The sequence below is a fragment of the Mercenaria mercenaria genome, unplaced genomic scaffold (genome assembly GCF_021730395.1).
Source record: "Mercenaria mercenaria strain notata unplaced genomic scaffold, MADL_Memer_1 contig_4702, whole genome shotgun sequence".
Lineage (NCBI taxonomy): Eukaryota > Metazoa > Mollusca > Bivalvia > Venerida > Veneridae > Mercenaria > Mercenaria mercenaria.
The window spans coordinates 36774-58976 of record NW_026462951.1 but is presented as its reverse complement, the minus strand read 5'-3'; the positions used below and the strand labels follow the sequence as shown (position 1 = coordinate 58976).

The 22203-nt window shown below is 36.8% G+C and overlaps 1 protein-coding gene across 1 annotated transcript in view; it reads left to right on the top strand.

Annotated features, from left to right (window-relative positions):
* Window positions 1–580: 580 nt before the first annotated feature.
* Window positions 581–22203, top strand: part of LOC128554084 (uncharacterized) — a 35340-nt gene continuing 13717 nt past the window's right edge. The window contains exons 1-3 of the mRNA XM_053535313.1: window positions 581–687; window positions 17041–17109; window positions 19382–19477. Coding sequence (XP_053391288.1) covers window positions 17044–17109; window positions 19382–19477 — 162 coding nt within the window. The 5' untranslated portion in view covers window positions 581–687; window positions 17041–17043. The remainder of the gene's footprint in view (window positions 688–17040; window positions 17110–19381; window positions 19478–22203) is intronic.

The window sequence follows — 22203 nt, the reverse complement described above, 5'->3', positions numbered from 1 at the left end:
TGCATCAAATAATAAAACACCGTTTCAAAATGTTCTTCATGATATGTTATGTTATGTTATGTTAAGTAAAATACTCTTTTGTATAGATAATATATACGTAATTTAGTTGTGCAAGTAATCTATAACGTCTGATGAAAGTAATGCACGAATAATTTATAAAATAAAAAATAACATCGATGCTTATTTAAACAGCAAATTGATTAAAACTTTCAACATTATTAGATATTAAAGATATTTAACACTCAAAGACTTTCCCTTTTTGAAAATATATATTATATATATAAACAACCTAACGTATTTTCTGCTTAAATTATGACATTTTCGAGCTATTTTACAAATAATTTCCAATAACTACCGTTTTTAGTCATTTATATTGAAAGACATCATTACCAAGAATTCTTTGTTGTTAGTATTTTCTTAAACCCTTCTATTTCTATATCGTCAGCATTTTCCTAATCGCCTCTATCAAAGAAGTATAAAATACATTTAATTTTATAGCTCTTTGCCTCTATATATAATATTGTCAGCATTTTCCTTCTTTGTGTATATTGTCAGCACTGCGCGTCAGCATTTTAGCCTGTGCCGACCTATGACGTCATCCAGTATTTGAATACGGACAACAACAACAACAGAAACAGACAACACGGAAGTTTCAACATCGCTTGAAATCCTTATTTTCTCTACACTGTAAGTGTAAGACTCTTATTTGTGAAAATATTATTTAATAATAATTGTGTTAATATTTCACATTAGAGCTCTAAATTTCCGTTTGAATATTGCGGTATTATAACGATGATATCAATTCGTACCTTGATCAGGTCGGAGATCATCACAATTTACACACAAATCGGTGTGTTATCTACAAATCTGTAGTTAACACACCAATCAGTAGTTATCAGTAACTACCGATCTGTAGATACACAATATATAAATCTAGAAATTTTCATTTTAAAGGTTTGTTTTCATCATCCGGAAAATGTCTATCCTTCAACAAGTTTTATCAGAGGCAAGTCTCCGATAATATGTCTAAATTTAATTTCAACAACGAATATTGAAGATACAGAAGCAGAAAACAAATTGACGTTTAATTTCTAAATGCATTTTACTTGTAAAAATCTCAAGCAAAAAGCTGTTATTTTAGTTATTTTCACTTTGCAATTTTCCATTCCTATCCGCTGTCCGCCATCTTGTAAAGTATCCCCACGACTTACGTTTTCGACGGACATACGTTTTCAACGATGTCGGTATTTCCGGTTAATTTGCATATCCCGCGCATGTCAAGTGGTGATCACGTGGTATTTTGGTAGAATAAACAAAGTTCTAGGCACGTGTCCACATTTTATAACTTAATCAAATAAAAATTGAAAGTAAAATGATAAATTAATATCAACATACCATTTTATACATCTTTTATTTAATCCCAAAACTGGTACTTCAGTGACACTCTCATTTAATCACTTACAAGCATGACAATAGTTTAGATGTTCGTCTGCAGACACGGCCATCTTTGTTGTTACTGGTCGTGTCATGCTTTTAAAAAAACCTATACCATACAGTAAAAATATCACGATCTGATTTAGATGACTCCCTTGCAGAATAAACTAAGAACGTTAAAGCCATTCTTTAAGTTGTACTTACATTGCAAATGTTAATTGTTAACAGCTCAGGCAGAAATTGATAAAAAAAATCCATCTACATTGTTATATGGGTGTTACTAAATAAATGTTACGGTTGGATGCAAAGATCTACATGAGTAACACGGAGCAGAGCCGATTTATGCAAGGTGCCCAAAGTTTAACAATCAATAATATTTAATAAATGCAAATTTGAATAGGACTTACCAATAACTCACTGAAAATATATTAAATACCGTTGAATACGGTTAAAACGTTGATAAAATGCATAAAAATAACTGTTTCTCATGATAGGTGATGATTTGTACTAAATTCAATGTACGGTATAGATTTTTAGCGTGATTGGCGGGAACCGTCGAATACGTAAGTCGTGAAGTGCGCGCAGGTGCTTTCAACCAACTTCCGTTTTTATCCGAACTGAACTTGCAAAAATCAGATATCCGGATAATAACCACACACAAAGTGAAGGTCTTGTATTGTTTTGTCGCTTGACAAGTAGGCAATTTAATTATTCTCCTTTCCTATTTTTGGCAATCCTATGATTCCTTGCGTCGTCGAAAACCGATGTCACGGGGATATATAATGTAACACTGCTTGTGATTGGCTACTTTTACCGAAATCTTCAGGCTGACGTCAAAAGGTCGCTAAGTACGGAAGACGGGTATGGGTAAAAATCGCTAATGCCTTTGTGACATTGAAAGTTCTGCATATACATATTTAACTGTTTCATAAAGCTTTTGCTAAAGATTGTCGGCTATATCTTTATAAAATAAATTGTCAATAGATATATCTTTAGTCATTAATTAATGATTTAAGCAATGGGGAGGGCCTAGATAATGTTGGAATAACTTTTGGCCAAACCCAATTGTATGTATTTGATTTAATGAGTGTATAAATATGATGTATACATGTTTGAATATATATATATATACAATAAAATATGATTAAACTAAGGTTTAAGCAATACTCGTATATGTAGCTAATTAAAATTATTAATTGCACGATTTTTTAATGAAAGGTTTAGACTATTACTTTCTATAAATACTTGCTTAATATTAAGTAGGAGCATGGAATGGGGGAATATATAATATTATATGCCTTCCAGTCTAAATAAATTTGGAAAAAGAAGAACTGATTAGTTCAAAGTAAGGGAATAGCCTGCTTGAAAGGGAATTTAAATGCATTGGTAATTTGGTTCTTATACCATATTTATTGACAAGAACGTCTAAATTTTTCTCGACTGATCAACCATTTTTGCACCCCGCCCCACCCTCCACCAACAGCACTGGAAGATAGATAGATAACAGTGATTTTTAGGCTGTGTTGGGGCCGGAATGTGGCCCCTTTCCCATATTTCTCAAAGAAATTCCACTGAAAAAAGATACATATATTATCCCAACCACCAAAACCCTTTCCACCTTTCTAGATCGACATGATAATCTAAATTGTACCATTGAAGACATGAGGCAATGTACTTTTAAATAATTATCTTTCTTTGTGCAACATATCTATGAAAATATATTGCTTTTATCACAACGCAATGGTTACGGCGCGGTTTTCACCTCCTTACGGGCATGGCCACCATTCCCCAAAAAACTTAAAAATAAACAGTGGATAATACTGCATTGCAACTATTATATGTAAAACTTATATATCAAATAAATGATGTATTTCATACTGTAATGGTAGACTAATGTATGCTCCTGTTTGTACACCATACTTCTACTTGCAACAGCATCCAAAAATAACTCGTTACATAAAATGCATTATGGGAAAGCGCTCAGGATCACTGCAAAGAATGGATCAAGAGCATGGAAATGCTGTAGGTGTTTTAAATGCAAATTTAAGCGTTATTATAAAGTGGTTTTAATTGATTTTAATGGCTGCATTTGTGTAAAATTGAAATTATGATGTTTGAAAAATGCAAAAAACGGAAGATACTATTCCTCAGAACTGTTTAAAATAACTTTGTTCCGATAGCGGAAGTTGATACAAATTATTGCAAGCGTTCCCCAACACCCGGATTTTTTTGTTTACAAAATTAAAAGGGTATTTTAATTCTTTATTCTTATTTATCTACAGATCGGTAGTTACTGAAAACTATTGATTGGTGTGTTAACTACAGATTTGTAGATAGCGCACCGATTTGTGATGATCTCCGACCTGTTGATAAACTCGTACCAAATTGTGGATTCTAAAACAAATTGTTCCTTGTTAAATAATATAAACATAAATAGGTGCATATATATGTATGAAATTTAAAGACTGAAATTGAACTGTGCTGGAAATATGTACAGTAAACTCTTCTCCGTAGGACGTTTCAAATGTGTTTCTTATATCATGAGTTTGTTTGTTAAACTTAAAGGCAGTGGCGTTCGGTAACTGGACCGCTAGACCCGGACTCTAGGGTTACCGGACCTCTAGACAACTCTTACAGGGCTGGCTAGAGGTCCGGTTATCAATATGAATACTGAGAACAGTATTAACAAAGAGCTAGGAGACTATATTTTATCTTTAAAAACGGAAGTTTGTTCTCTTATTTTTCTTGTTGTTTTAAATACATGTACATGGTATCCCCCCACCCCCACATTTTTTTTCCATTTTTATGCTCCCCAAAGGTAGTCTTTCTCATTTGGCTTATCAGGATGACTTATTATCTGATATTGTCATCCCTCTAAGCCTTACCCGTATTGTTATAGATCTGCATTTTACTGTTAGGAAAATAAAGACATTAAGAAGTCCAAAAAAGTCAAACTACTGTATACTGGTCAGACTTACTTGCTTTAATAAATTAAACATTAATATTCATGTTGAATCTTCAAATGGGTTGAATTTAATTCATAATTTTAAATAAGAGACTTAAATCTTCGAAAATATGATGTGACAGGTGCAAGGAGATATCTACCCTGACACTGGTTTCAATAAACAACAGACTGCCGATGACACTAAATTGCAGAAACAAAACACAAAATATACATTCATAAAATGTCAGCCAGGCAAGTTTATGCTTTCTTCTTCTTCTTCTCGTTCGCAACTATGCTGTCAGACCAGTAGCCTCGATGAAACTTGTGGTTTGCCGCAGATCCTCAATGCCTCCATACAGTTTCTGGTGAATTGAGGTATCTATCGGCCAAGTCGCAGCTCGCTTCTGGTCATGCCTTTTGCATCTCTGAAGTATATATCTCCGCAGTCTGATCTTCTTCACCACATGGACAAGTTGGCGATGGTGCCAGTGTGTCTGTATTTCTTGTACATGTGAGCATTGAGCTTGTTGTGCCCTGAGCTAAGCCTGACCAGCATCACTTGTTCAGACCGATCAAGGAGATGAAAAGCATCTTCCTCTATCCTTGGTCTCGTTAGTACCTTGATGATGGTGACTTTCTCCTTGTAACTCACAGGTTTATGCTTTATTGTCAACATAAAATCATTATCAGAGATGTTATCATTACAAACATTCCCAACAGATTTCATTGGGGATTTCCTAACAGAAATATGCAGAATAAGTTTGGACGTGACGGAGACAGTGACAGTCAAAAGTTATCACGTTGTCCCAAAACGTCCTATTATTTGGACTACCCCGAAGGTTGAGCATATAGTTGCCGTTGTGTCCGTCCATCAGTCCATCACACTTTTGTCCGGTGTATAACTTGAAAAGTATTAATGGCATTTGATTGAAACTTCAGAAAATGATAGAGGCCATAAGACGACGAGCAGTATCAAAGCATCATAACTCTACCTTACCTAGCTTTTGAATTATCTCCCTTTATTATACAAAATAAGGCTTGTCCGAAGTATAACTTGAAAGTATCAACAGCAATTGATTGAAACTTCATATTTTTATTATGAAGCAAATATTTGTCAAATTTTTTATACACTGCATTTTTTATAAAATTTTAAATAATATCTATATTTATAGAATACTGACATGTTTAGTATCAAAATGTTTGTCTTTTAAAGTTAAAGTTGATGAAATAATTACATTTTGTAAATTTCTAGGTTTATTTCAATCATTGGAAATTTTTATTGCTATATTTTACTAAGAAAATTACTTTCATGTCAAATTATATTAAGCTCTCTCAATGTCTCAAAAAGATCGTTAAGCCAGGAAGCCAAGCTGTCAACTTGTAAAAATGCAGTGTATAAAAAAATTGACAAATATTTGCTTCATAATATTTTCATAGAGGCCATTGAGACAAAGTGCAGTGTCAAAGAATCATATCTCTACCTGACCTAGTTTTTGAATTATCTCCCTTTATTATACAAATTAAGGCTTTTCCGGAGCATTACTTGAAAAGTATTAATAGCATTTCATGTGAAACTTCACAAAATGATAGAGGCCATTGACGCGAAGTGCAGTGTCAAAGAACCATAACTCTACTTTACCTAGTTTCTGAATTATCTCCATTATTATACAAAATAAGGCTTGTGCGGAGTATAACTTGAAAGGTATTAATGGCATTTGATTGAAACTTAAAATAATCATAAAGGTCATTGAGACAAAGTGCAGTGTCAAAGAACCATAAATCTACCTTACCTAGTTTTTGAATTATCTCCTTTTTAGCTCATCTGATTTTTGGAAATAAATGATGAGTTATTGTCATCACTTGGTCTGCGTTGGTGTCGGCGTTGTTTTATGTTTAGGTCAGCTTTTCTCCTAAACTATCAAAGCTATTGCTTTAAAACTTGTTCACCATCAATAGTTGACTCTGTACAGCAAGAAACATAACTCCATCCTGCTTTTTGCAAGAATTATGACCCCTTTTGGACTTAGAAAATCAGATTTCTTGGTTATTTATTTATTTTGGTACCACATCTCATTTACATCGAAATAAAAAGCATGAAAGTGCTTAATGCCTTACTCATGGTGTCCATGCAGGGACAAAAAATGAATGACTAATTTCAGTGGTGCAGTAAAGGAATGGCACAGTGCCAAAGACAGACACTTACATGAAAAAAAATGCCTATGTGTTGTTAGTGTTAGTACAAAAGAAGTGGAAGGACATATGTGTTGTTCGAAAATACTTATAAAAGAAGTGGACATCTGTGTAGTGTATATGATATATTGATGGTTATATGATTATGTGAAAATGTAGAAGTAATGAAATACATGTTGTTGTGTTTTTTAGCTCACCTGTCACAAAGTGACAAGGTGAGCTTTTGTGATCGCGCAGCGTCCGTCGTCCGTCAGTCCGTGCGTCCATCCGTCCGTCCGTCCGTAAACTTTTGCTTGTGACCACTCTAGAGGTCACATTTTTTGTGGGATCTTTATGAAAATTGGTCAGAATGTTCATCTTGATGATATCTAGGTCAAGTTCGAAACTGGGTCACGTGCCATCAAAAACTAGGTCAGTAGGTCTAAAAATAGAAAAACCTTGTGACCTCTCTAGAGGCCATATATGTCATAAGATCTTCATGAAAATTGGTCAGAATGTTCAACTTGATGATATCTAGGTCAAGTTCGAAACTGGGTCACGTGCCGTCAAAAACTAGGTCAGTAGGTCTAAAAATAGAAAAACCTTGTGACCTCTCTAGAGGCCATATATTTCACAAGATCTTCATGAAAATTAGTCAGAACGTTCACCTTGATGATATCTAGGTCAAGTTCGAACCTGGGTCACGTGCCATCAAAAACTAGGTCAGTAGGTCAAATAATAGAAAAACCTTGTGACCTCTCTATTGGCCATATTTTTCATGGTATCTGTATGAAAGTTGGTCTGATTGTTCATCTTGATAATATCTAGGTCAAGTTCGAAACTGGGTCACGTGCGGTCAAAAACAAGGTCAGTAGGTCTAAAAATAGAAAAACCTTGTGACCTCTCTAGAGGCCATATATTTCATGAGATCTTCATGAAAATTGGTCAGAATGTTTATCTTGGTGATATCTAGGTCAAGTTCGAAAGTGGGTCACGTGCCTTCAAAAAACTAGGTCAGTAGGTCAAATAATAGAAAAACCTTGTGACCTCTCTAGAGGCCTTTTTTTTTTCATGGGATCTGTATGAAAATTGGTCTGAATGTTCATCTTGATGATATCTAGGTCAAGTTCGAAACAGGGTCATGTGTGGTCAAAAACTAGGTCAGTAGGTCTAAAAATAGAAAAACCTTGTGACCTCTCTAGAGGCCATACTTGTGAATGGATCTCCATAAAAATTGATCAGAATGTTCATCTTGATGATATCTAGTTCAAGTTCGAAAGTGGGTCACGTGCCCTCAAAAAGTAGGTCAGTAGGTCAAATAATGAAAAAACGTTGCGACCTCTCAAATAATAAAAAAACCTTGTGACCTCTCTAGAGGCCATACTTTTCATGGGATCTGTATGAAAGTTGGTCTGAATGTTCATCTTGATGATATCTAGGTCAAGTTTGAAACTGGGTCAACTGCGGTCAAAAACTAGGTCAATAGGTCTAAAATTAGAAAAATCTTTTGACCTCTCTAGAGGCCATATTTTTCAATGGATCTTCATGAAAATTGATCTGAATGTTCACCTTGATGATATCTAGGACAGTTGCAAAACTGGGTCACGTGCGGTCAAAAACTAGGCCAGTAGGTATAAAAATAGAAAAACCTTGTGACCTCTCTAGAGGCCATATTTTTCATGAGATCTTCATGAAAATTAGTGAGAATGTTCACCTTGATGATATCTTGGTAAAGTTCAAAGCAGGGTCACATACCTTCGAAAACTAGGTCAATAGGTCAGATAATAGAAAAACCTTGTGACCTCTCTAGAGACCATATTTTTCAACGGATCTTCATGAAAATTGGTCAGAATTTTTATCTTGATAATATCTAGGTCAAGTTCAAAACTGGGTCACATGAGCTGAAAAACTAGGTCACTATGTCAAATAATAGAAAAAACGACATCATACTCAAAACTGGGTCATGTGGGAAGAGGTGAGCGATTCAGGACCATCATGGTCCTCTTGTTTTTGCATATGGTATACTTAAAAAAGCACCGTTTGGGTTTGATTTTTAAAAAAAATCGAACACCCACCCCTTATCCCGCCATGCAAACTTTACCCCAGCGGCATGAGCGCCTTAAAAAATTTCTGGGGAAGGGCCTGATGAGGTATGGAATCAAAATTTGCATACCTGCTGGAATCACAGAATTATTGCAAAACCAAACTTGTGTTAAGACCCTATTAGTCGCCTCTTATGATCATGCAATGGTAAGGCAGTGGTTCCAATTCTTTTCATACACAGATTGTCCCAGAACCACATGGGACAGATTTCTTGGTTAAGAAGGTGGGTTACAAAATGTACCTTAATATTTGTAAGTGCGCATGTCCAACCGGAAGCTAACATGACGATTTACGACGACGTTTACGACAAACTGAATCCTTCTGCAAAAAAAAAAATCATGAACCTGCCTCCAATCTGATGCTTAATGGTTTAATAATGCAGAAATAATGAATAAATTGCCGCAGAAACGCTTCAAAACATTGTTGCCTTAAAATGACGTTACATGTCAGATGAGTCTTTAGCTCTGAATAATGATCAATATTTTGCTTCTTTTTAGCTCACCTGTCACGTAGTGACAGGGTGAGCTTTTGTGATCGCCCTTCGTCCGTCGTCCGTCCACAATTTCTTGTCTGCACGATAGTGGTTTCATTTATGATTTTATTTTAACCAAACTTGCACACAACTTGTATCACCATAAGATCTTGATTCCTTTCTTGAACTGGCCAGATCCCATTATGGGTTCCAGAGTTATGGCCCCTGAAAGGGCCAAAATTAGCTATTTTGACCTTTTCTGCACAAGAGCAGCTTTATTTATGATTTGATTTTTACCAAACTTGCACACAACTTGTATCACCATAAGATCTTGGTTCCTTTCTTGAACTGGCCAGATTCCATTATGGGTTCCAGAGTTATGGCCCCTGAAAGGGCCAAAATTAGCTATTTTGACCTTGTCTGCACAATAGCAGCTTCATTTATGATTTGAATTTAATCAAACTTGCACAAAACTTGTGTCACCATAAGATCTCGCTTCCTTTCTTGAACCAGCCAGATCCGATAATGGGTTTCAGAGTTATAGCCCCTGAAAGGGCCAAAATTAGCTATTTTGACTTTGTCTGCGCAATAGCAGCTTCATTTATGATTTAATTTTAACCACACTTGCACACAGCTTGTATCACCGCAAGATCTTGATTCCTTTCTTGAACTGGCCAGATTCCTTTATGGGTTCCAGAGTTATGGCCCCTAAAAGGGCCAAAATTAGCTATTTTGACCTTGTCTGCACAATAGCAGCTTTATTTATGATTTGATTTTTACCAAACTTGCACACAACTTGTATCACCATAAGATCTTGGTTCCTTTCTTGAACTGGCCAGATTCCATTATGGGTTCCAGAGTTATGGCCCCTGAAAGGGCCAAAATTAGCTATTTTGACCTTGTCTGCACAATAGCAGCTTCATTTATGATTTGAATTTAATCAAACTTGCACAAAACTTGTGTCACCATAAGATCTCGCTTCCTTTCTTGAACCGACCAGATCCCTTAATGGGTTTATGAGTTATAGCCCCTGAAAGGGCCAAAATTAGCTATTTTGACTTTGTCTGCGCAATAGCAGCTTCATTTATGATTTAATTTTAACCACACTTGCACACAACTTGTATCACCATAAGATCTCGCTTCCTTTTTATACGCCCTAAGAGACGTATTATGTAATGGCGTCGGTGTCCGTCTGTCTGTCTGTCTGTTGGTTAGCAATTTCCCTTCCGCTCTGTATCTCTTGAACCCCTTGAAGGATTTCAAAGAAACCTGACACAAATGTTCACCTCATCGAAACGATGTGCAGAGCGCATGTTTCGGATGGCTCACTTCAAGGTCAAGGTCACACTTAGGGGTCAAAGGTCATATGACTTTGTTTTGTGTGTATATTGCTCTGCATTTGCATTGCAGTGCTCTTGTTTTTATTTGGCAGATCCTTCTTTTGTTCACTTACAATAAATTTTTTTTAATTACTTCCCTTTTTATGTTACTATAAATAGCTTATTTAGTAACTTTTTTATTATTGGCCGTAGGGAAAAACCGAGGCCACTTTCCTGTGGTACAACATTGATGGTACCTCCAATTTATAGGTGTATTTTGACATATCTGTACCTTTAAGAAAATTTCAACTATATTTTCTCATGATTCTTTTGATTGATCTTGATTATGATTTTTTGACCTTCTTGTCCTTAAGGGCAATGATGACAGGTGAGCGATATAGGGCCATTATGGCCCTTTTGTATGTAATTGTATTGAAATGTTACTGGGTATGCGGAATGTAAGAAAATCATTTAAATGGATGATGGTAACTGGTATATATATTAACTATCTATAAGTTTGATGTTTATTTCAATTGAGGCTTGTTACACAGTAGAAACAGCAAATTTAAACAATAAACTACATGCTTAAGAGTGACTCAAACAATAGTTCACCTTCATTATAATTATAAGCAAAAATTATGATTATGATTAAAATAATTATGTTCTGCAAGAGGAACTCAATGTGACAAGTCTTTACTTAAATCTAATGTTTCAGCTTTATCACTACACAAATGATTTCAGCACAGAAATTTCCAGTCTCAGAATGAGAGAAAAATTCTAAGTGTTTTCCACTGATTTACATGTACACTCATAAAAATGGCAAAGTTCAATTTTCCACTGATTTCCACTACAGTTCTGTGGCATTTTTGGTGGAACTTGTGTTGTCATTTGGTGGCAAGCAGTGTAAGGGAAAAGGCAACAATTTTCCATCAAATGCCAGTATTGTCGTGTCCATCATATTTTCCATCAGATGCCACTGAATGCCATACAATGCCATGAAAAATAATGGAAATTGGTGGCATATTTACAGAAGGGTTACAACACTTGTTCACCATCAAAAGCTGACTCTGTACAGCAAGAAACATAACTCCATCCTGCTTTTTCAAGAGTTATGGCCCCTTTTGGACTTGGAAAATATCAGATTTCTTGGTTAAGTTTTATGTTTGCGGTCAACTGTTCTCCTAAACTATTAAAGCTATTGTTTTGAAACTTGCAACACTTGTTCACCATCAAACGCTGACTCTGTACAGCAAGAAACATAACTCCATCCTGCTTTTTGCAAGAATAATGGCCCTTTTTGGACTTAGAAAATAGGTCAACTTTTCTCCTTTATGGTCAAAGCTATTGCTTTAAAACTTGCAACACTTGTTCAACATCAAAAGCTGTCACTGCACAGCAAGTACCATAACTCTGCATTGCTTTTTGCAAGAATTATGGCCCCTTTTGGACTCATCGGTAGGTCAATATTTCTGTTATACAGAGACAAAAAATCAGATGAGCGTCTGCACCTACAAGGCGGTGCTCTTGTTTATACTCTACTTTACCTAGTTTTTGAATTATCTTCCTATATTATACAAAATAAGGCTTGTCCGGAGCATTACTTGAAAAGTATGAATGGCATTTCATTGAAACTTCACAAAATGGTAGAGGCCATTGACGGGAAGTGCAGTGTCAAAAAACCATATTTCTACCTTACCTAGTTTTTAAATTATATCCCTTTATTCAATTTTTTTCTTTTTATTATCTCATTTGTTTTTTTGTTTCTAATACGTTATTCCCCATATTAGGAGAAGCACATGCATCAGGGAGCATTATTCGGTTTTACCGATTCCTTGTTTTGTTTTGTTTTTAAACAAACCTTCCATGAATATTTTATCATTACTAAGGGAAAGTGAGTTGGCAATTTTTTTCATAGCCAGTGCATAGACTTCTGCAAGACACTAAATAATGAAGATGGCAGGTCAAAATTTACAGAAGGTCTTTGGAACTCAAAGAAATGTATGTGTATTATGTTGAAATTTCAATGAATCGACAGAATGACCCCCCAGGTCTTTTTAACTTTCTTCATACTTCGTAGAAAAATAATTGTACATATACTGCGATTTATTTCGAATTTCTACATACCAACTTTCATTTTCCAATAAAATGAAATAGTTTCTGTGCTTTTTAAAAGAAATTAAAATGTTCACTTTCCTTAGTATTGGACCTTTAACAACATGCACAGCTGTACCCTCCCCCACTTTTGCTCTTCCACCCAGTCACTTCCACCACCCCGAGACCCCCCCCCCTCCCCACACACACACACACAACATTCTTTTTTTCATTTTGTATCTTTTATCAACATGTGGTGTTTCGTACCCTCGACGGTCAACTACCCCCCTCCCCCACCTTTTTCAAACCTTGCATGAATATTTATTAACATGTGAAGTTGTAACACACACCCCGCCCCCTATTACACCCACATTCCAGATTTCTTACTTGATCGTGCTCTCTTAAGGACATCTGTTCTTTTAAGTTCAAATGTAGTGAAATTATTTGCTTTTTAGTAACATCCTTAACTTTTTGCCGGATATATTTCTTGGCCAATCCTCACCACAAACCCATTTTGCTGGGGGATTCGCTTGTTTTCAATGTAACTTACAATTCTTCTTTAATTTATACGCCCACTTCAAAAACGGGACGTATTATAGGACCGCCCCTGGTGGGTGGTGGGCAGCATCCACAGACTTTGTCTGGAGCATATCTTCTTTATGCATGGAGAGATTTTAATGTAACTTGGCATTTGTTCACCGTCATGAGATTGAGTGTCATGCGCAAGAACCAGTTCCCTAGGTTTAAGGTAGGTCAAGGTCAAGGTCACACTTAGTGGTCAAAGGATACAAGAACGAAAACTTTGTTCGGAGCATTTCTTCTTCATGCATGGAGGGATTTTGATGTAACTTAGCACAATTGTACACCATCACGAGAAGGAGTGGCATGTGCATGTCCCTTCTTTAGAATTACTTCCCTTTGTTTTTACTATAAATAGCTTATATTGTAACTTTTTCATTACTAGTCATAGGGAAAAGTCAAGACCACTTTCCTGTGGTACAACTTGCATGTTACATCCAATTTTGAGGTGTATTTTGACCTATCTCTACCTGGTAAGGATTTTTGTGTGGACTTACAATTTTTAGCTCATCTGATTTTTTGAAAAAAAATGATGAGTTATTGTCATCACTTGAGCGGTTGTCGGCGTCGGCGTCGGCGTCGGCGTCTGCGTCGGCGTTGCCTGGTTAAGTTTTATGTTTAGGTCAGCTTTTCTCCTAAACTATCAAAGCTATTGCTTTGAAACTTGGAAGACTTGTTCACCATCATAAGCTGACCCTGTATAGCAAGAAACATAACTCCATCTTGCTTTTTGCAAGATTTATGGCCCCTTTTGTACTTAGAAAATATCAGATTTCTTGGTTAAGTTTTATGTTTAGGTCAACTTTTCTCCTAAACTATCAAAGCTATTGCTTTGAAACTTGGAATACTTGTTCACCATCATAAGCAGACCCTGTACATCAAGAAACATAACTCCATCTTGCTTTTTGCAAGAATTATTGCCCCTTTTGGACTTAGAAAATCAGTTTTCTTGGTTAAGTTTTATGTTTAGGTCAGCTTTTATCCTAAACTATCAAAGCTATTGCTTTAAAACTTGCAACACTTGTTCACCATCATGAGCTGACCCTGTACAGCAAGAAACATAACTCCATCCTGCTTTTTGCAAGATTTATGGCCCCTTTTGGACTTAAAAAATATCAGATTTCTTGGTTAAGTTTTATGTTTAGGTCAACTTTTTCTCTTAAACTATCAAAGCTATTGCTTTGAAACTTGCAACACTTGTTCACCATCATAAGCTGACCCTGTACAGCAAGCAACATAACTCCATCCTGCTTTTTGCAATAATTATTGCCCCTTTTGGACTTAGAAAATCATTTTCTTGGTTGAGTATTATGTTTAAGGCAACTTTTCTCATAAACTATCAAAGCTATTGCTTTAAAACTTGCAACAGTTTTTCACAATCATAAGTGGACACTGTACATCAAGAAACATAACTCTATCCTGCTTTTTGCAAGAATGATGGCCCTTTTTAGACTTAGAAAATCATGGGTAGGACAATATTTCTATTATACAAAAAAAATCAGATGAGCGTCAGCACCCGCAAGGCGGTGCTCTTGTTTATATTTTTTTTGAGTTTTTTTAAAGATGAACTTCCCTTAGTTGTTACTATAAATAACTTATATTGTAACTTTTTATGCCCCCGAAGGGAGGCATAGTAGTTTTCAACTGTCCGTCCGTTCGTTCGTCACAACGTTAACTTTTTGCATGAAGGTACTTTACTCGCGAACCACTGCACCCAGGACCTTCAAACTTCACATGCTAATAGTACTTATTGAGTACACCACCCCTACTGACTTTGGGGTCACCAGGTCAAAGGTCAAGGTCACAGGGGCCAAAATTAACTTTTTGCATGAAGGCACTTTACTCGCGAACCACTCAACCCAGGACCTTCAAACTTCACATGCTGATAGTACTTATTGAGTACACCACTCGTACTGACTTTGGGGTCACCAGGTCAAAGGTCAAGGTCACAGGGGCCAACGTTAACTTTTTGCATGAAGGCACTTTACTCGCGAACCACTTCACCCAGGACCTTCAAACTTTACATGCTGATAGTACTTTATGAGTACACCAACCCTACTGACTTTGGGGTCACCAGGTCAAAGGTCTAGGTCACAGAGGCCAGCGTTAACTTTTTGCATGAAGGCACATTACTCGCGAACCACTGCACCCAGGACCTTCAAACTACACATGCTGATAGTACTTATTGAGTACACCACCCCTACTGACTTTGGGGTCACCAGGTCAAAGGTCAAGGTCACAGGAGCCAACGTTAACTTTTTGCATGAAGGCACTTTACTCGCGAACCACATCACCCAGGACCTTCAAACTTCACTTGCTGATAGTACTTATTGAGTACACCACTCTTACTGACTTTGGGGTCACCAGGTCAAAGGTCAAGGTCACAGGGGCCAACGTTAACTTTTTGCATGAAGGCACTTTACTCGCGAACCACTTCACCCAGGACCTTCAATCTTTACGTGCTGATAGTACTTTATGAGTACACCAACCCTACTGACTTTGGGGTCACCAGGTCAAAGGTCAAGGTCACAGGGGCCAACGTTAACTTTTTGCATGAAGGCACTTTACTCGCGAACCACTGCACCCATGACCTTCAAATTTCACATGCTGATAGTACTTATTGAGTACAACACTCCTACTGACTTTGGGGTCACCAGGTCAAAGGTCAAGGTCACAGGGGCCAACGTTAACTTTTTGCATGAAGGCACTTGCGAACCACTTCACCCAGGGCCTTCAAACTTCACATGCTGATAGTACTTATTGAGTACACCACCCCTACTGACTTTGGGGTCACCAGGTCAAAGGTCAAGGTGCTGCGGGGGCATTTGTCACCATTAGTGACAGCTCTTGTTCATAATTGAAAATAAAAATTCCATTTGCAAATACAGGTTCTAGTGTAAAGAAATTTGCTGTGACAGGCGTATGTTGTGACATTCTGGCACTCTTGTTGTATTTTGACTGTATCTTTGTGTTTTTTTTTTTTTCAAAAACTGTAGCTAAGTTTTCTAAAGCCTAACATTTTTAGCTCACCTGAGCTCAAAGTGCTCAGGGTGAACTGTTGCTGGCATCCAGCCACACTTTCCTTTAAACAACATCTCCTCCTAAACCACCTGGCCAATTTTGATGAAACTTCACAGGGATATTCCTTGGGTGGCCCCCTTTCAAAGTTATTCAAAGAATTGAATTCCACACAGAAGTCTGGTTGCCATGGCAACCAAAAGGGAAAACTTAAAAAATCTTCTTGTCCAAAATCACAAGGCATAGAGCCTCGATATTTGGCTTGTGACATCATCTAATGGTCCTCTATGCATGAAGATTTTTCAAATTATGCCCCTGCGATGAAAAGAGGCCCTGCCCCTGGGGTCACTTGTTATATGAGTTATATAGGAAAAAAATAGTTCAAAAATTATCTGATCATAATTCCTCTAGACTGTTTAATTATAATTACCTGATGACCCCAAGTAATTATTGGTCACTTGGCTGTGACCTTGACCTGCTGACCTACTTTCTTGTCTTTTAAGATAGTTACAGCCTTGAAATTTGGATGACATATACAGTTTTGCACTCTGATCTTAAAACTGACTTTCAGTAACCATGAATGTGACCTACTGACCTACTTTCTTAATATTTTAACATCAGTTTGACATTTGAAGCATGTTCACACAACTGGGAGAAAGTTTCAATGCTTACTTATATTTGACTTTCTTACCCGATCCAGGGTCATCATAACCCTCTTGTTTATAAAAAACTTTGATGGTTTTGCTGTAAAATGAAACAGTTAACTAAAAACATTAATTTAAAGATAATTATTTTTTTGACAAAATGTCACACTTTATTTGCTCTAGGACTTGAATCTAGATATTCTGATAATTGAATTTTGTTGAGTTTGTTTGAAAGGTATTGCATGATTTATATATTTTGTCTTTCAGGAAATGGCAGAAGTGGGACATGACGAGGGGGAGGAAAATGCAGGGTACATTTTGTACCAGAGAGTACCGGTAAGTCTGTTCATAACATATTTAAAATTGTATTTACAAAATGGAAATACTTCTTGGAGTGTTGTATAATATAAAAGTTTCATATTAACTATAAAATAATGTCTTAAGTTAACGTTTATACAGTTATTATATTGATGTAATATATAAGACTTTGGCTATATTAGGTTAGTACAATGTAGGCAAGTGTTAGAAAAAAGTTTGAAAGGCAAGCTACTGCGAGCCTTCTAATTTTTTTATCACAGGTCTAGTAATCTAATGTTGCCAGCTTTTGTATGAGGGTTGTTCATAAGCACCGCCAATGTCAACACATTTTTTGTGCCTTGTGATCCACATTCGGAAAGTGTTTTTTTTTGTCATTAATCACTGAATGAGCCAATTACTTCACTGGTTGCTTGTGATATTTCTAACTTGCTGTCAAAGTGATGTCCGTGAACAGCGGCCTTAACACTCCGGTTATGCGGAAGTCCATTGGCACAAGGTCATACCAGTAGGGCGAATGGTCAGACAGTTCAAACCCTAGAAGGCTAATTTCCAGGAGAGTTGATGGTGCACGATGTGTGTATGCGTTGTAGTGATGGAATGTTACGTTATCCGGCTGGAGCCCAGGACCCTTCCCCCTTTAGGAATCCACAAGGTGCGGTCAGAGCCCCTGAAAATCAGCCAGCAAGAAAATATTGTTTGATAATAAAGAATATTTCATAGTGAACTTTATGTACATCCCTCTCATACATGTGATTCTTTTGTTTTAAAAGATGGTTATTTTTGGCGGTGGTGGCATCAAGCGATGCAGATGGCAAGGTTGTACCTCCAAAGACCAAAGCATGAAGGAAGTGGCTCGCACATCAAAACTGTTTAGCATACAAAAACATTGTTTGAATAATTGTGATTAGTATACAAGGTTTTTGGAACTTCTTAACCACAATGATGTATAGATAAGACAGGCTGAAGTGGAGAAAATGAGAAAAGAATATTTGCACATGCAGGGTGCCTGGACAAGATACAATCACAATGCGGTAAAGGTTAACCTGGAACAACTTTTGACAGGTAGCATGCTACTAGTCATTTACAATCAACTTGAAGAAACCAGAGCAGAGATAACCTAGAAGAGAACCCTGATGAAGCAAAGTCACAATAGATGAGGCTATGTCAAAGATGTCAGCTGTTAGAGCTTGTGTGAATAAGAGACGACAGTGGTAAGATTTCCTCAACATCATCCTGACTTAACAGGTGCCCATTAGTAAGATATGATTAAAAAATAGCATGGATTGAAAACAAGCATCTACATTGCAAACAAGCATTTATAGCACCTAGAATGACCATAAGTTTATTTGGTACTCTTGCTGCAAAAAAAAGCTTTTGAATATACAGGATGCAAAAAGGCATTTTATACACAGAGTTAATGGAGCAATGTAGAGTGTGGATGGCATGTATCTACATGTTGTATCCCATGTGGTTCTGCGGTGACAACTTGCATATGAAAAGAATTGGAACCACTGTCTTACCATTGTATGACTGTATGAGGCAATTAATACAAGTCTGAACACTTGGTTTTGCTGTATCTCGTATAAAAGTTTTAATTTTATTCCTCATGTTTTTATGTAAATTTATGAGATGTGAAATCAAAATTTTTATAGTCCTGTTTGGTTCCATATAATCTTTACTGTGTTGATGTGCCAAAACACCCAAATCAAATAAAAAAATAAATAAATGTTGCTGCTAGATAATTGCAGTTCATAAATTTTGTAGTAACTGTTGACAGGCTGAGGAAGTTAGGAGATGGTGCAGCATTACAGGTGTTTTTTATATACAGTCTTTCTTAATCAATAAATTTTAATAGTTGTTTCGAGACTATAACCTGAATATTTTACAGCCTGCTTTAGATGAGAACATTGTACTCGCAGATAAAATTCTACCTGTAGTTGATATTTGAGCCGCATCATGAGAAAACCAACATGCATATGCGACCAGCATGGATCCAGACCAGCCTGCACATCCGTGCAGTCTGGTCAGGATCCAAGCTGGTCGCTAACGGTTTCTCTAATTGCAATAGGCTTTGAAAGCGAACAGCAGGTATCCTGACCAGACTGCGCAGATGCGCAGGCTGGTCTGGATCCATGCTGGTCGCAAATGCACTATGTTGGTTTTCTCATGGTGCAGCTCATTTTGTTTAGATTTAAAGCTGCAAAATAGTCAGGTAAGAACTTACTTATGATGGGATCAGCATGGATTTATTATTTTAAAATAAAAATAAAGATTATTTGAATAATTTCAGAAAGGCAAGGAGGCAACATTGAGAAATGATGGTAGAAAACCACTGCAGGATCTGAATAACATTGTTCCTAGGATAAGGAATTTGGCTCTGAATGAGGTATTTAATGTAATTTTTTCTTTTTTCAACTCATCTGAACCAGAGATTCAGGGTGAGATGTTGTGGCGGGCCTGTGTCCGTTGTCCATTGTCTGGTGGTAGCTCTACACTTACTATAAAACATTCTCATGAACTGCTGAATGGATCATCACTAAACTTCGTCTGTAACATTCCTATAATGTCCAATTCATAAATCTATTCAAATATTTTCGCCTGGCTATTTTCAGGGGACACCAGAGGAAAACAGAAAAGCCATTGAACTACTTTTTCTCATGAATTGCTTGATAGAATGCCACCGAACTTGATCTGTAGCATCCTTCTAAGGTCCTCTCTTATATTTGTTCAAAAGTTTTGCTTGACTGATTTAAAGGGGGCCACCAGAGCTAGAAACAGAAAAAACATTACAATAACTTCCTCTTATGAACTACATGATGGATTTGCACCAAAGTCTGTATTAGCATCCTTCTAAGGTCCTCTCCTACATCATATGACACAAGGGTCATAACCCTTGCCCCAATATTTCATTAATAATCTCTCTTTTTGTTAGAAAAAGTTTTGGTGCACTTCCACGCTATATCAGTTATAACTAAATGGATTTGATTCAAACTTAAAACAGTTGTTCCACACCATCACCCACATCATATGACATAAGACCCATAACTCTTGCACCAATATTTCATGAATTATACCCCCTTTTTACTTGAATTTCAATTTAACTTTGATGCTTTTTCGACATATCTCAGTTATCTCTGTTGTTACTAAATTGATTTGATTCAAACTGCCATATGACACAAGGTCCATAATACTGGCACCAGTATGTTCTTTTTAGCTCACCTGAGCCAAAGGCTAAGGGTGAGCTTTTGTGACCGCTCAATGTCCGTCGTCAGTTGTGTGATATGCGTCGTGTGTCATCCATCGGCCAACATTTTCTTAAAAAATCGTCTCCTTGAAAACTACTGCGCAGATTTACACCAAACATCACAGGAATGATCCTTGGGTGGCCCCCTTTCAAAATTGTTCAAAGAATTTAATTCCACACAGAACTCTGGTTGCCATAGCAACCAAAAGGAAAAACTTTAAAAATCTTCTTGTCCAAAACCGCAAGGCGTAGAGCCTTGATATTTAGCCTGTGACATCATCTAATGGTCCTCTATGAAAATTGATCAAATTATGCGCCTGTGGTGAAAAGAGGCCCCGCCCCGGGGGTCGCAAGTTTTACATAGACTTACATAGGAAAAACCTTAAAAATCTTCTTGTCTGAAACTACAAGACCTAGGCCTTTGATATTTTGTGTGTAGCATTGCCTTGTGGTCCTCTACCAAGATTGTTCAAATTATTACCCTGGGGTGAAAAGAGGCTCCACCCCGGGGGTCCCAAGTTTTACATAGACTTAAATAGGAAAGAACTTTAAAAATCTTCTTGTCTGAAACCAAAAGACCTAGGCCTTTGATATTTGGTATGTAGCATTGCCTTGTGGTCCTCTACCAAGATTGTTCAAATTATTACCCTGGGGTGAAAAGAGGCACCGCCTCAGGGGTCCCAAGTTTAACATAGACTTAAATAGGAAAGAACTTTAAAAATCTTCTTGTCTGAAACCAAAAGACCTAGGCCTTTGATATTTAGTATGTAGCATTGCCTTGTGGTCCTCTACCAAGATTTTACAAATTATGCCCCTGGGATGAAAAGAGGCCCTGCCACAAGGGTCCCAAGTTTAACATAGACTTATATAGGAAAAGAACTTTAAAAATCTTCTTGCCTAAAACTGCAAGGCCTAGGCTTTTGATATTTGGTATGTAGCATTGCCTTGTGGTCCTCTACCAAAATGTTTTCAAATTATGCCCCTGAGGTGAAAAGGGGCCCTGTCCTGGGGGTCCCAAGTTAAATTAAATAGAAAAATCTTCTTGTCTGAAAGTTCAAGGCCTAGGCCTTTGATATTTTGTATGTAGCATTGTGTAGTCAGGCCTCCTAGTGAAACCTTTAAAACCTTTAAAAACCTTTAATTTCAGAGCAAACCTTTAAAACCTTTAAATCTTCTGAAAAAACCTTTAAAACGGCCAAATAGCCTGTAATTTTCACTCAAAACCTGTATTTTTGTTCAGACTGCTTGCCGCGCCAGTTTAAAGCAAGTAATGGTTATACTGCTGTATTTCCCTCCCTTTTAAGTGTTGTTATTAGGATACTTCTTGTGTATCTTTCATCTTGAGTTTTTCAGAATGCTGTTGTGTTCACCAGACCACATACATGTAGATGTTTGCAGTAGTGTTCACCAGACCATATATATAGGTAATAGGTGTTCCATGTATTCAGCATAAGGTACCATGGAGCTGAATGCTTGAAATGGTCTGGTGACATGATTTTTACACTATGGTAACATTGGACAAGGTCTGGTGAAGATACAGCATTCTGAGCAAAGTTGATGTAGACACTACAAATTCAGGCTTTCAAGTGGCCCTAAAATTCCTAAAAATTCCTAATTTTTTTAGGTCTCCCTAGAATTCCTAAAACAATGCTCAAAAAGGGACAAATTCCTAAAAAAGCCCTTATTTTTTCAACTGTCCCTGATTTTTTGTAATATCTGTCTGAACTTAAATTTGTTTTTGCACAAAGTCATGCATATAATCATCCAAATAATTTATTGAAGATTATTTTCTTTAAGATTCATTTTCAGAGGTTGCTTCTATCAGTTTCCATGAGTTTCAAGGCTACATCTTCATGAAACATAGATTT